The 14,485-nt window shown below is 46.2% G+C and overlaps 3 protein-coding genes across 4 annotated transcripts; 2 read left to right on the top strand and 1 right to left on the bottom strand.

Annotated features, from left to right (window-relative positions):
• Positions 1–79: 79 nt before the first annotated feature.
• On the bottom strand, positions 80–1,832 carry BDCG_03091 (the record flags this gene model as incomplete). Of its 2 annotated transcripts, XM_045418687.1 has the most annotated exons (4): positions 80–292; positions 615–1,531; positions 1,584–1,700; positions 1,791–1,832. In XM_045418687.1, 3 exons carry the CDS (start codon positions 1,830–1,832, stop codon positions 1,328–1,330), a joined length of 363 nt encoding a protein of 120 aa, XP_045275201.1. In that variant the 3' UTR covers positions 80–292; positions 615–1,327. The 2 variants fall into 2 exon arrangements, with proteins under 2 accessions (XP_045275201.1, XP_045280303.1); XM_045418686.1 differs by having other exon boundaries at positions 80–1,531.
• A 1,801-nt stretch (positions 1,833–3,633) lies between these two features.
• On the top strand, positions 3,634–6,722 carry BDCG_03090 (OefC protein). The gene is made up of 2 exons (XM_045418685.1): positions 3,634–5,160; positions 5,276–6,722. Exons 1-2 carry the CDS (start codon positions 4,362–4,364, stop codon positions 6,466–6,468), a joined length of 1,992 nt encoding a protein of 663 aa, XP_045275200.1. The 5' UTR covers positions 3,634–4,361; the 3' UTR covers positions 6,469–6,722.
• Positions 6,723–7,825: 1,103 nt separating this feature from the next.
• Positions 7,826–13,284, top strand: BDCG_03089 (ATPase). Its single transcript, XM_045418684.1, has 3 exons — positions 7,826–9,309; positions 9,443–12,001; positions 12,081–13,284. The coding sequence occupies exons 1-3, from the start codon at positions 8,478–8,480 to the stop codon at positions 12,785–12,787; spliced, it is 4,098 nt and encodes a 1,365-aa protein (XP_045275199.1). The 5' UTR covers positions 7,826–8,477; the 3' UTR covers positions 12,788–13,284.
• Positions 13,285–14,485: the final 1,201 nt, after the last annotated feature.

Below are 14,485 nucleotides of genomic sequence, written 5' to 3'. Positions count from 1 at the left end.
TTGCAAGCTCTTTATAAAAGGTCATGTAGCAGCTAGCTTTTCATAACATAAACCAACTACTTTAAGAATACACCTTCATCAAATTTATTATATTATATTCAAATAATACTGATATTTTCTGTAAAGAGTTGTTTTAAACACACCAACTACAAGGAGTAGTGGGGCTAACGAAGGCACGTGTAGGCTGTATCTGATTTGCCGCTCCATCTGCAAAACTTTAAATCTTCAACTCAGGATGAGTAATAAGTGGTGTGACGGAATGGCGGATATGGAAACAGAATAATGATCTCTACTGTGTATGATTTTAGCTTTCATTCACCTCGCTTCGCTTATCCTAACCGCAAACCAATTCTCACAGTGTTCGACCGCTGACCAAAGGTAATTTACGCCAATAACTTTAGCACATCCTCGAATTTCGCACACCAGCTGTTGCACTGTGGGTGGCACATTGGTGGTTGAGATGATGTATCTATCTGTCTCTCAGGTCCCCTCGTTTGCACCTTTCCTCACTCTATCTTCGATAGACGCTGTACAGGCACGTTTTAGGAGTATCTTTGGGCGACGGATCGAGGAGAATAAGGGGAGTGAAGAGAAACAATGACCTGTGCACTTACCATGTTCGAGCCTCCGAAAATGTGGAACTACTTCTGTTCTCACTTCGTTCCCTGAGAGAGCCGGAATCACGACAAAATCGACGGGGAGTGGAACTCAAAGATAGCAAGAAATAATGTAACAGCCCAACCCCCGCGATTGCTAAGCGTCGGACATTGAGTTAAAAATGTTGATGATGCCATGCCTAGATCCGAGGAAACGAAGACAAGGCTGGAATTCAAAAGCAAGAAAAACCAAAGTACGGAGTAGTTTTCCTCTGTCTTCGCCTTGCGTGCAGGCTGGGCTGGCTGACTTGTTTGCATTTTCTTGGCACATCTCCCCCCAGATGTCTGTGCGTTTGTCTTACTTCGAGCCATTCCTGCCGTTCTTCTTTCCCCAATTTGAAGGATTCCCCAGCGATTCTCTTCCTCAAAAGTCCCCTCTTGATACGTTCCTCCTTCTGAATACCCCGTAGGTTGAGAAATTTGCCCGTGGATTGTACGGCTTTTCTCAGTGTATCAGCCAAATGGACCCATCCATACTTCTGAAGCGACTCCCCCAATTCGATAGTAGTAGAGTAGGGAGATAGCAACACAAAGACGAATCTTTAAAAGGGCGTTTTGACAGTGGTCTGTAAAGTAAGCGAGAACAAAAGGAGACAAATTGGACAAAGAAGGTTTGGGGGCGGGCTCGCTACCCACTCAGTCACAAATATGGATTTCCGGAACCATTTAGACTACGATCCACCCGCCCACGAAGCCGCTAGCAGGAGGTCAAAACACAGGCCAAGCCGCCAGTCCCAAGGGGGCAACACCGGCTCGGGATGGATTTTGTGTTCGCCAGGGTGGGTGCAAAGCACAAGCAAGAAACTGTCGCTGAGCATGGTATTTGCCCAGGGGAGGCACATGTCTTGTATGTGTTGTACAGCCCATGTATAGTACTACTGTACATCTTATAAGAAGTACTGTGTAAGTACCTTGTCAGATTCTCACCATTAGCACCCTCTCCGGCATGGTTCGCATGGAATTCGACTCAGGCTGACCGGATATCCCAATCTGGTAATCCGTGACCTTATTCCGGGACGGTTTTAAGAAGCGAGAACGCTCTGACTAAGATGCTGGGGTGCAAGGATACCTCGAATTGTACAGCCCGAACATGTCCGGAGTTTGCAACCCAGTATCAAACGTAGGTATACATACGTCTTGTACAAAAGTAAGAGGCCCGGGAGTTGGGCGAGCCATTTTGATATTCTTCTCTTCTTCTTATGAGATGAGTGCATTCACACTCCTCCGATCTTCGGATCGAGTTGAGTTAGGCGATAGTTGGATAGGTGGATCAGCATTCCACCAATAGCATTGTTCTGGTGAGTCGTCGAACCTTAAAAACTAATGCATGGGTATACATCCTCTCTCGGCTGCCGATGGCCAGGAACAGAGCACAAGTATTCCGATGTACTCCTTCCTTCCTGTAAATATATTTAGATGGCGGGCAGTTCGATGATCCAAAGATTGCCGCTCACTCTAAGGAATTGCGCAATTGACAACAGTCTGATTCGTCTGGTCGATGTAGGCGCAAAGGAAATAGAACCGCTTATGTGGGTTAGATACTGGCAGTTTAGCGGCATACATTACATACGAAATAGGAATTGATATCTTCTAGATCTGAGGAAAGCTGGAAGCTTTTTTTCCCGAAAGATAGAAGGGCTGTTGTCGGTCTCGATGATGTGTATTTTAAGGTGTTGTAGTAGCTATGGCTCGCCGTTGCTGGACGTAAACCAAGGAGATGTCATTTGGGTGCTGACGCTGCAAGGTGTATGAATTTTGCCCGGTTTCTATCCTTGCGTTGTCCGCAGCCTATTTGCCATCTCATACTTGACTGTGAGAACTTGGCAGGCACCGGGAGCTATCTAACCCTCAGTGGATGAGACGGATTGTTTTGGAGCAGGTCAGCAGCTCTAAGACGAAAAATGGTTGTTGACCACTCTCCTGTTCAATTGTGGATGATTAGATTGGCTGAACGCTGTGGGGGGAGGAGGGAGGGCTCGAGGGCTTGGTATAATCGAGCCAAAAGCAAACACTTATTGGCGTTGGTTAACTTACTACGGAGTACGGAGTATGTATATTCACATCAGGCTGGAAGAAGAGGAATAAATGCGGGGATCTTCAACCGATGATCTGCCCTATCAACTCAACTCTCTGTTGAAGGAGACAGGGCAAACCCTGACACCTCACTCGATAAGAAAGTTGATTAGACAACCAAATGAAATATTTGTGTTGTATGAGCGAGCGGGTGGATGGTTTTGATATGGTTTTGCAATCCTTTTTTTTTTTTTTTTTTTTTTTTTTTTTTTTTTTTTTTCTAATACAAAGATTCGAGGCGTTTATGGCCAAATGAATAGTTAATGGAGGTTGATTAGAATGAGAACTAGAAGCTGCTCGCCTGGCCATTAAAGAATCATGCAGGGTCGGTCGCCGTGTCTGGATATCCTTCCTCTTCTTCCTGGTTGTTCCCCTAAAGCGAAACGCCTTAGCTGTTATTATTGTCGTATTCGGGACAAGATCTCCAACAACTACTACTACTATCTATTATTATTATTATTATTGTCATGGACGGGATCCCTCTTGGCGGTGTGGGGATAACATAACCGTGAAAGAGACAGTTTCTGTGCAAACAGAGAAAAGATATAACTCTGCTCTGCTTCCATTAGTTAACTTAACTAACTAGTTGTCCATTAACTACGCGAGGCTTTCCGTAACTATGGGTTCATGGTAACTACAGATGGGAATGATGGAAACAATCACCCGAAAACAAGAACATCGGGCTCAGCGAATATTCCATTGTCCATCTCCATTCGTATCAACAGGCGCCTCTTCTCGTGCTTTGGCCCATGGGACTACCCGTTAGACCAAGCTTGATATGCCGAGGCGGTGCTCGCCAAACCAAAAAAAAACCTTGTTGTGAAGAAGGTAACTTTATACCATATATAGTTATATATATCTGGAATCTGACCAAAGGCAGGCTAGGCCCATCAGCGAAATGCTAGGCTGCCTGTGCTGCTGGTGCTGCTGGTGCTGCTGTGCATCACCAATCCGAGGCCCACAGCCAACGCTGCGTACCCTTGATACCTGCATCCTCCCCGCACGGGGCTTTGGCGATGGCGGTTTTGTTTCCTCTCTTTTTTAAAATCCATCCCGTTGCGCAAGTCACACTAAAAGCCGCTAGTCAGCCAGAGCTGGCGAACAAATCGTTGTGTCTGAGCCCGCCAACGCTGCTCTGAGCACTTCACTAGCAATAATCCAGGACGACTTGCAGATGATGCTTTCGCCCTTGGGAGGGATCGTCCTGCCGGAACAACTCTCATACACACAGACAGCAGCATGAGCGCTAGTTAACAAAAGGACTATTATTGCCTGGATCAACAACCCAGGCTTTGAAGATGGATTTTTCCAAACTGAGCAAAGCGCAAGCCAAAAGGCACCCTCGCAACCCCGGGAAGGAGAGGAGTTCGCTCATGTTCATCTTGTCAAGTAGAATATATATCGAGGCAATAATAATAGACCCAATAATATAAGTTAATAATAATATAAATATAATCATCATAGTAATAGCTGCCTTCCTGCTCCTCTCAACTTTCCCATCCTAACTTGCCTGCTCTTTTTTATTCCCTCCCCTCTCCTCCCCTCCACTTCTTCGTTCTTCTCCTCCCTGCACCAGCGCTCTCTGGGCGCCTCAGCTCTTGGTGCTCGCTCCTCCTGCCTGCCGGAATCTCCATGTTGTTCATGCAAAGGAAGCCTGCCCTTTCGTCCCGCCATCTCGCGCCGGACTATGGGTATAGTGAACGTCTATGGGACCATACGACTCCAAGGGCGGCAAGTGCCTTAGTCCCCGATTGTCGTAACCAACAGCTGGCAACCGCTTTCTTTACCCCGACGTCCTCTTCAACCCTGCTGCGGTCTCCAGCGACCTCTTCCAGCGAGGTCTTCTCTCGAGTGGTAATTTCGCCCGGCGAGGATGTTTCGAATCAGTACACTCGCACCTGTTCATTGGACACGCGACCCAACCTCACTCGAACCCAAACCCTCGACGCTCTCGATTTCAGTTCCGAGTCCCCCTTTAAACATGCTCAGGAACAATCCCCCACTTCCTCGCATTCTTCCCGGACATTTAGTTTCGCTATAATCTCCTCCCCCGATACGGATATCACGGCGGACGACGTGACGCCAAAAGTGGAAGAAATTGAAGATGAGCAAGCCGTCTCGCTGGGAGAAATCAAGGAACAAGACCACAGGGACTCAGATCCACGAACGTGTCCTGGGGAACCTCCGGTGCCGACTGCCATCGAGGCTCCAAGGAAACGGGGCAGGCCGCGAAAACACCCACTACCTACGCCTGGACAAGCGAAGGTCGCCAAAGGAAGATCCAAAACGGGATGTATTACTTGCAGAAGAAGAAAGAAGAAATGTGACGAGACGAGACCTTCGTGTTTAAATTGTCAAAAGAACGCGGTGTTTTGTGAGGGTTACCCTGTGAAGGAGATATGGAAAAGCGGAAAGCAGAAGATGGAAGAGGGTACATACATACCCTCAAACTCGCCGCCCCTTTGAATCCGTCCTTTCTACATCCAGATATGAGGACGTTCTCATGGTTTCTGCTTAACTCGCATACTGACTTACGCTTTACATAGAAGTTCGAAAGAATTATCTCGCGGCTATCCCCCGTGGTCTTCCAACCCTAATAGACGGGATAGAAACTGATGTCGATCGAAGATTCCTTGACCATTTTGTTTTCGATTTTAGCAGAGTGCTTACACTCATTAACGACGACTCCAATCCATTCAAAGAGATTTTGTTGCCAATGGCTACCCAACACCGGGGCCTCATGCATTCGTTGATGTGTCTCTCCGGCTCGCATCTTTCCACGAGAGACCCAGAACCGCAGTTTAAGGAGCGCAAACACTACCATTTTGACCAAGCAATTACGGATTTAAGGATGATAATAACGTCGCGAGCGGGAACAACTGATGAGCCAGAGCTTCCCGTAAATGACCCTATGATTGCGGCTACCCTCGCTTTATGTCTGAAAACTATATGCGAGGGAGAAACGAGGGGAGAGTATAGGTCGCACATGGATGCGACGCGATATTTCCTACGAACCCACCCACCAAAAAATATAAAATTTAAGCAGTTCATCATCGAATTTTTCCAATACCATGACATTTCAAACTCCTTGACCACCCTTGACCGCCGACCCCTTTGCCTTACAGGTGACCTTCGCCTACCAGACTTTGTGCCCCATGCCCAGGCTGGCGCACTCTTGGGCATTTTCGACGGCTTGTTTCACTACATTTCAGAAATCACTGTTCTTCGCGACAGAATCCGACAGCGGATTATACATGGTATTGAACCCTGGATCGACTACCAGACACTGAGCGAAGCAGTGTCGATTGACTCGTCGATACGAGCCTGGGAGCCGATTTACCCGCCGGATAACCCTAACTGGTACGCGGCGCAGTTATACAGGCAGTCGACATGGGTGTACCTTTATCGAACCATGCGCCCCTCCCGCCCAAGCGAGAAAATATCTCGAGTCGTCGATGATGGGCTTGTGTTTCTCGATCAACTTCCTATCGATGCCGGTGCCAATTCCATCATGTTAATGCCGCTGTTCCTCCTTGGCTGTTCGGCCTTCGAAACTAAACAGCGCGAGCGCATAAAGAGAGGCTTCGATAGCCTGCAAGCTTATTCAAGCTTGCGGAATATAGAACCGGCCCTTCGGGTTGTTGAAAAAGTATGGGAAATCATGGACCATAATATCGAGGAAAGCTGGGATTGGGAGAAGATCATCGAAGATATGGATATGGATTTCTTAATTACATGATTCCCATTGCCATATGCTTCGGCTGCATCTGTCTTTACTCATATCCACGCTGCGACTTCTTCTCCGTACACTTCTTCAATATTTTCTTTTCCGTCATTTTTTGTCTCGACTTAGCATGAATGTCTGCACGGGTGGCGTTCTTTCTAAGCTATTGAAAGCACGGAGTAAGGTGCTAAGTTCTTATTGCTGGCGACGATGGTAGCGCATTATCCCCCGGCTTCATTAACTGGTTTTTTTTTTTTTTTTTTTTTTTTTTTTTTTCCCAAAACGTTTCTCGTTTTAGCCATCTCCGCATTTATTTCCAGCGTTTGTCGTGCTTATTCTGCAAACTGTTGGTTTTCAAAAGGGCATCTTTATGAGATTGATTTCGGGGCGTTTCACGGTTCTCGGATTTTCTCTTCGCCCAATCGTAACCTTTCGCATTCAGGATATGCCTTAATTTTTCTCAGTTTCTCTCAATTTTGCATAATCTCTTCTTGTCCTTATCCTTGTTCCCCAGTTGCGATTGTGCGTTCATCTGGAGACCCCCTTTCTCACCATGATTCCTCTTGTAGCCCTTGCGGAAATTTGGATTGTCGGAAACGGTTTAGACGAGGGAACTCTTTCTACAATAAATCCAAATGTCTCCTAGGGCATTTAGGCAGACTAGTTTCTGGTTCATCTTTGAGCACTTGATCTTTCTGATTACTCCCACTTTCTAGAGAGAAAAAAAAGAGACCATTGAAATAACGGAATTGATATGTATTTTGTATATATCTTTCTCTGCCCATGGCCGAATATTCTCGTTTCAATTGTTTTCTTGGGAGAGTTTGGGGAAAGTCAAAAACGCAGATATCATAATAATAAGGTCCGGGACGCTTGTTTGTGTTCACTCTTGACTAATTCTCCAAAGGCAGCCTCAGTCCTATTTTCTCACCATTTCCACTTCCATTCGAAATTACAATTCAATTTCGATTGCAGCTTTGATTTTGGTTCACATGATTTTTCCACAATGTTACTTGCGGATGCATGGCTTGTTGAGCCTTGCACGCGGTCATGGCCAGCTCGCCAAAACGGAGAGGTTTTCTTCCAACATTGCGACCGTCAGCATCTGCCTGGTCCCTTTATATCAGCATTTCAGGTCAGAAAGTTGAACCGCTTGTGTTTATGAGTATGGAATACTCGAATCCCATTGCGTTAAATTTCACGGATCTTCGGTGAGATCATGAAACAAGGGCGAGTTAAGGGTCAATACTTTTCAACTCCGGTGAGATGAATGACTGTGTCAGAAGCGCCTGGCTGTAGGTCAGTAGTAATACCCGAATGAATATATATCAGTGTAATCGCTGCTGTTCATTGACCGTTACTCCCTTAATAAGAAGGCCCGAAGAACTGGCGAAATTGAGTTCTGCTTGAGGTGAAACATAACACTTCCGATCGCCCGGTATTTTGCATAACCACTTCCACCGACACCCCCCCCTAGTTCTACATTTAGTTACCCTCAACAATCCCTGACTGCCATTGAGGACGGTGGCAATCATAAGGAGCCAGGACATCACACCCTGGAGAATAAAATGCAACTAACGCCTAAGCGAGGCTCTAGTGGGTCTGCCCAAGCGCGAGTGGAATCTATCGTACCCGGAACCCGTTCCAGCCGAGCGTCCAAGCTCTACACAGTACTGTACTGTGTACGTTCTTCGGGAGCGAGAGGATACAGCTTCAAATGTGCATCACAGGCTCACTCCTTGTGGTGACCTTGGAAGCCTAGGATTGAATAATTGGGCTAGAAAGATGTCATTATTTATGCGTACGTTACTGCGAAGAAGGATCCTCGTGCTTCTCGGCGAGATTCACCATCAAGTAGTATCTCGCTTCTTAGCCCACCTCCATATTGCTGTCCCATTGCTGCCCCAGCCCCACAAGGTCCAGGGTGCTGCTTAAGCGGGGAATTTTTCGGGCTGGGTTCAGAATAAAACTTAATAAGAAGAAACAACAAACCCTCGCCGCCCATTTCTTTGACATCATATCAAATGCTATACCAGGGGAGTGAAACTTCGGGCTTGGGATATGCAGTGAACCACAGTCCTCTCGACGATCGATTCCCTAATTCTTGGGCAGGCTCTCGAAGCAGGCAAGACAACAGATTAGATTGTCTTAGTGGTCGTTTGAATATGGCAGTTGATCCAGAGAAGTTGGTTGACAGCGTTCGCGGTCAGGATGGTTCATCACTAGAAGACCTAGAGGATAATCCAGCACATTTATCCCTCCGTGCGGTTCAACCTGTCGACGTCAAAGTCCGCGACCTAGTTGTCCGTATCGATACAACCCCTCCAATATTTCAAAGCTCTCCACGATTACTCTGGAACCGCATCCGATGCAAAACGGACAGCCCCATCAAGTCCGTTCTCCATGGCGTCTCCGCAGATATGCCACAGGGTAGCTTGACGGCGATAATTGGCGGCAGTGGCTCGGGAAAAACCAGCTTGTTAAATGCCATATCAGGTCGCATGAATGCACGTCGCGTCAAGACATCTGGTTCAACGACTTTCAATGGTAGCGCGGATATCAATTCCATTCGCAGCGCGTACGTGATGCAACAGGATGTTCTTATACCGACCCTAACTGTGCGGGAAACTCTTCAATATTCGGCGGATTTACGGCTTCCTCCCCCGACTACTCAAGCGGAACGACAAAGCGTTGTCGAACAAGTCATTCTGGAGCTGGGCCTGAAAGAATGCGCAGATACCCGGATCGGAAATTCCGCGCACAAAGGATGTAGCGGAGGTGAAAAGAGACGCACAAGCATTGGAGTTCAAATGCTTGCGAATCCCTCTGTTCTGTTCTGCGATGAGCCAACAACTGGTATGTTTTGACCAACGCTGTCCCTCTTCATTGGTAGCCAAGTTGAGAAACTCTAGGTACCTACTTTCCTGGTGCCTATGTAGTTCTTTTGCATGGTTATGAGAAACGTGTTTCCTGATTATATTATGGTTAGGGTTGGACGCTACAAGCGCTTTTCAGATTATCAGAACCCTAAAAAGACTTGCACAAGTTGGAAGAACAGTTATAATATCCATCCATGCTCCTCGATCTGAGATATGGGGCCTTTTCAATCGTGTGGTGCTTTTATCGCGAGGCACAGTCCTCTATAGTGGACCAGCGGACGCCTCCATAGACCATTTCGCGCAATGTGGCCATCATCTTCCGCCGTTTGTTAACCCAGCAGAATATTTAATCGATTTGGCCGCATATGATAACCGATCAGAAGAAGCAGAATTAACATCATCCGCACGCGTTGAGGCATTGAAAGATGCCTGGAAGGCAAAAGCCACCAGAGTTGGTGTCACTGAGAAATTGGATTTGGAGGTTTCTCCTGATCGACCTGGACCGGCCTCAGATGTCGTACCACAAAGGAATGTTGATTTTCGTCGACAGTTTCAAGTTTTGACGGCGCGGACTTTTAAAGTAACAATCAGAGATCCAATGGGAGTAGCTGGGAGCTTCTTCGAAGCCATCGGCATGTCTGTCATCACTGGTTGGATTTTCCTTCGATTGGACATGAGCCTAGCGGGGATACGTTCACGACAAGGCAGCCTTTATATCGCCAGTAGTCTGAACGGCTATTTAATTCTGTTATATGAGACTTTTAGACTCACCACTGACATCCAGGTTTTCGATCGAGAGCGAATCGAGGGGGTGGTAGGTGTTCCGTCGTTTTTACTCAGTCGACGCGCTGCACTGTTACTTCTTGAAGATCTACCAGTACCCACGCTGTTCTCGATAATCTTCTACTTCATGGTCGGATATCGTCTTCAACCTGCCGAATTTTTTATGTTTCTCGCACTCAATATTCTTACCCAATATACTGCCGTCACATATGCTGCTGTTTGTATAGGAATCGCACGGTCTTTCCCTGGTGCAAGTCTGGTAGCGAACCTCTCCTTTACACTACAATCTATCGCCTGTGGCTATTTCGTGCAGTCAAACCAGATCCCCGTTTACGTGAGATGGCTGAAATGGATCACGTATTCATTCTACACGTTTAGTGCTCTCTGCACCAATGAATTTATCGGGCCTAATGGTCCACTCTGGGGCCAATTCTATGGCTGCCCATATTCAGATGATCCTGCCGACCCCCGTTGCAAGGAATATACTGGAAAATTTATCATAAACAGTCTTGGATTTCCTTCAAATTGGCTCTGGCGCCCAACGCTGATTCTGTTCTCCTTCGTGGTTTTTTTCTACATTGTTGCAGCGCTGATACTTCAATTCCGAAAGGTTGATATGGACATTGCCCAGGCGATAAACAAGGCTGGAGATCTTTCTGCAGGAAAGGAGAAATTAGTCGCTCGACCACTGGAAGGCGCCCGGAAAGTCTCTATCCGCCTTAATAAATATGAATTGGAGATCCAGAAAAGATCCTTAGGAAGGCGAGGGTTCACCTCTTCCCGATTAAGCGTATTGAAGCCACTATCAACCGAATTCCATCCTGGACAACTCAATGTTATCATGGGACCATCTGGAAGTGGTAAAACCTCGCTGCTGTGTTCCCTTGCGAAGCGACTGCAAAGTTCCTTTGGAACTCGATACCGCGTTGGCGGTGAGATGTTTTATAATGGAGCGGTGCCCTCAGAAAGTGTAATCAGATCAGTCACTTCGTTTGTGACTCAAGATGATGATGCTCTGATGCCGTCTTTGACAGTACGGGAGAGTCTCCAATTTGCTGCTGGCTTGCGCCTACCTTCTTGGATGTCAACGGAAGAGAAAAATCGGCGTGCAGAAGACATTCTTCTGAAAATGGGTCTCAAGGACTGCGCAAACAATTTAATTGGCAGTGACCTTATTAAGGGTATTAGCGGCGGGGAAAAGCGAAGAGTCACCATTGCGATACAGATCTTAACAGACCCGAAAATTTTGCTCCTGGATGAACCTACTTCTGGCCTAGATGCCTTCACGGCCACATCTATAATCGAGGTTTTGCAAGGTCTGGCAGCTGAGGGCAGGACTCTTATTCTTACGATACACCAATCCAGATCAGACATTTTCCGCCACTTCCACAACATTTTGCTGCTCTCCAGGGGCGGTCACCCTGTTTACGCAGGAAAAGGAGCAGATATGCTATCTTATTTTGGGCAACTTGGATTCCCATGCCCCAAGACTACGAATCCTGCCGATTTTGTTCTGGATTTAATTACAGTAGACCTCCAAGAGAAAAAGCGAGAAGCGGTGAGCCGTGCAAAGGTGCAACGGTTGATCACACATTGGGCAGAAATGCCAGTGGAATTGAGTCGCCAAACATCGGTGATTGCCACTCCTGCTGAACTGGGAAGTCTGAGGAGACAAATCAATTCCTTCGGCGTCATTTTGCCCTTGGTCCTGCGTCGGTCTCTAATCAATCTGCGGCGACAACCGCCGCTTATCGTTGCGCGAACGATGCAAGTGGTGGGAATGGCAATTATCATATTGTTGTTTTTCGCTCCCTTGCAGAATAATTATGAGGCTGTACAGTCAAGGATGGGAATCCTCCAGCAGTTCGCTGCTATGTACTTTGTTGGTGAGTAAAGCCTGCAGCCCCCGTCGAATCCCAATGCCAAAAAGTTTTTCCGAGATGTGGTCAGTTAACCCTAAAACAGGAATGTTACAAAATATTGCTATATACCCCAACGAAAGAGATGTCTTTTACCGCGAACAGGAAGATAACTGTTACTCCATCGAGGCATTTATTGTACAATACACGATTCTCGAAGTCCCCTTCGAAATTCTCTCCTCGCTAGTTTTCGGGGCGTTTATGGCATTCGCGGTTGGTATGCAACGCACGGTGAAAATGTTTCTCATCGCAGCCTTCAATTGCTTCTGCATAGTCAATTGCGGCGAATCGCTAGGGATTATGTTCTGTACTTTATTCTCCCACGCTGGCTTCTCTGTAAACATTACCTCAATCCTTCTTTCCATCGCCAACATTCTCGGAGGCGTAATGAGCCTCAACATCCCCGTCGTTATTCAAGCCCTTAACAATCTCTCGCCCATCAAATATGCGGTTGCGAATCTGGCCGGTTATTCAGTGGCCGGTCATCAATTCACTTGTAGCGACTCCCAGCGCCTACCCAACGGCCACTGCCCCATCGAGACCGGTGAACAGGCCTTGAGGTTGTATAATTTGGACAAGAACCCTGAGATGAATTTGATGGCTTTGGGTGTTTGCACGATTATCTATCGGCTGGTGGCGTATGGTTTGTTGAGGGTAGCCCGATCCCATGGGTTTTGGGAGAGAGTTCGAGTGCTGTTTCGAAAGCAAGGGGAGACAAAGGTGAAAGGAGAAAGTACGGGAGCGGCGAGATGAGACAATTTTTAGTTGGAATCCTTCCCCCATTCATGGCTATATAATTGATAAATTGATGTTTGGATATAAAAATGTTTTCTTCTTCTATAAAACACCCAACAAGGATTTAAGTGATCCTCTACTACTCCAAGCGGCTGACCATTCTTGATAGATTGCATAGATGAGGACTCTTGCAGAATCACCTCCTTTGTCTCTACCTCCAAATCAGAAACCTAAAAGGCTGCCAACCATTCTATAGACGGGCTCACTGGCCAGCTTCGAATCAGGTGCACGTGATTTAGAAATATAGCCAATATTTCGGTTCGCGACTCGGAATATGCCCAGATACACAATCTTGTAGCCGCTCTCAGCTATAAGGAATTATTAATAATAATGTAAAACTGTAGGAGGATTCATCCCCTCCCTCGTCTGGGCGCGAGGCACAATTAGCACAATCCCATTAGTGTAACAACTATAAGCTGTTAGTTCAGAAGTATCAATCAATAATTTCTCACACTAATTCTATACAATAGAGGGATCCTGCAGCGCCAAGTCGCATGAAATATTTAGTACGCACGGCCTTCCTATATAGGCATAGATGCCACGATTCGGCGCTGCTGGCTGTGGCATAGGCCTTGTAAATATTGTATTCATCTAATTGAAAACCTCTTGTATGCCGGGTAACTAATGGATATAATAATAATCCGTCACTGTAATAAGCAGCTGCAGCTGCCACTGCCACTGCTGCCGCCGCTTGTACAGTTATTTTGAACTCCAATAATAATAATAAAAAGTGAGGTCTTTCATATGGATATCAGCCGCCTGTTTCATACACCCATTTTGATTTCAATCTTGAAAATATAAGGGCTTGATGGCAATAATGGTGATGGTATGGCAATTGTGAATGCAAATCAGGGGGATAGATAACATGGATAGGATAGAGAAAGGCCTACGCAGTAGGTGGAGTTGATGATCAATCTGCCTTACAACAATATGAGATATGAGGCTAACTTGATGATGAAGCGCCAATTATTATAACTAACTGAATAAGGAAGGCTGTACAGCACTAATTACATGCGCATACTACGCAGTATGTATGAATTCGTGCGGAAACATCGCATGTACGGATCCACCTGTGTGATAGGATAGTGGCATTAATTAAAAACACCACTGAACATTAATTTACGTGACGTTAAACCATATAAGGAAGGCTATTACTGCGAAAGGTGCTTGCAGGATCCCTCTATTAAATCTGATTTGTTGATACAGATTCACTATCTCATTGTTCTGCTCTACTCTGTATGTGTTCTTCTGTCAACTTTCTCATTCATCATTATTGAATTCCTCTGCTTGTGTCTGATGTGTATAAAAGAAAGAGAGCAAGAGAGAATAAAGATAGAGTTTCAAGATCAAGATCTGGTTGTGCTCTATATAATAATATTTCTTTCTCTATAATTTAGGAGTTCCAATTCTATATCTTAATTAGGGTTAGGTCAATAGATTACATAAATTACACTAAAACAAGTCAATACAGTTGATCCCTCATATAACCCAGTAGTTTCTGTGTATTTAATGCGCTAATGTATAGTGTACGTACACGCCACGCTAATTGTTCCTCGCCACAGACGAGGGGATAGAATGTGGGGCACGTGACTACGGTGGCAGGAGCGAGAACCAATATTAATCCAGTAACTTCCCCCCCACAGGAGTGGGACACGT

This window comes from Blastomyces dermatitidis (assembly GCF_000003525.1).
Source record: "Blastomyces dermatitidis ER-3 genomic scaffold supercont1.3, whole genome shotgun sequence".
In the NCBI taxonomy this organism is placed as follows: domain Eukaryota; kingdom Fungi; phylum Ascomycota; class Eurotiomycetes; order Onygenales; family Ajellomycetaceae; genus Blastomyces; species Blastomyces dermatitidis.
This window is presented reverse-complemented; position numbering and strand designations above follow the sequence as displayed.

Coding starts and splice junctions, on each gene's coding strand:
- BDCG_03090 (XM_045418685.1), top strand. CDS start 4,362: ATGTTGTTCATGCAAAGGAAGCCTGCCCTTTCGTCCCGCCATCTCGCG. Junction 5,161..5,275: donor AAAGCAGAAGATGGAAGAGG/GTACATACATAC, acceptor CGCTTTACATAG/AAGTTCGAAAGAATTATCTC.
- BDCG_03089 (XM_045418684.1), top strand. CDS start 8,478: ATGCTATACCAGGGGAGTGAAACTTCGGGCTTGGGATATGCAGTGAAC. Junction 9,310..9,442: donor CTGCGATGAGCCAACAACTG/GTATGTTTTGAC, acceptor TATTATGGTTAG/GGTTGGACGCTACAAGCGCT. Junction 12,002..12,080: donor CGCTGCTATGTACTTTGTTG/GTGAGTAAAGCC, acceptor ACCCTAAAACAG/GAATGTTACAAAATATTGCT.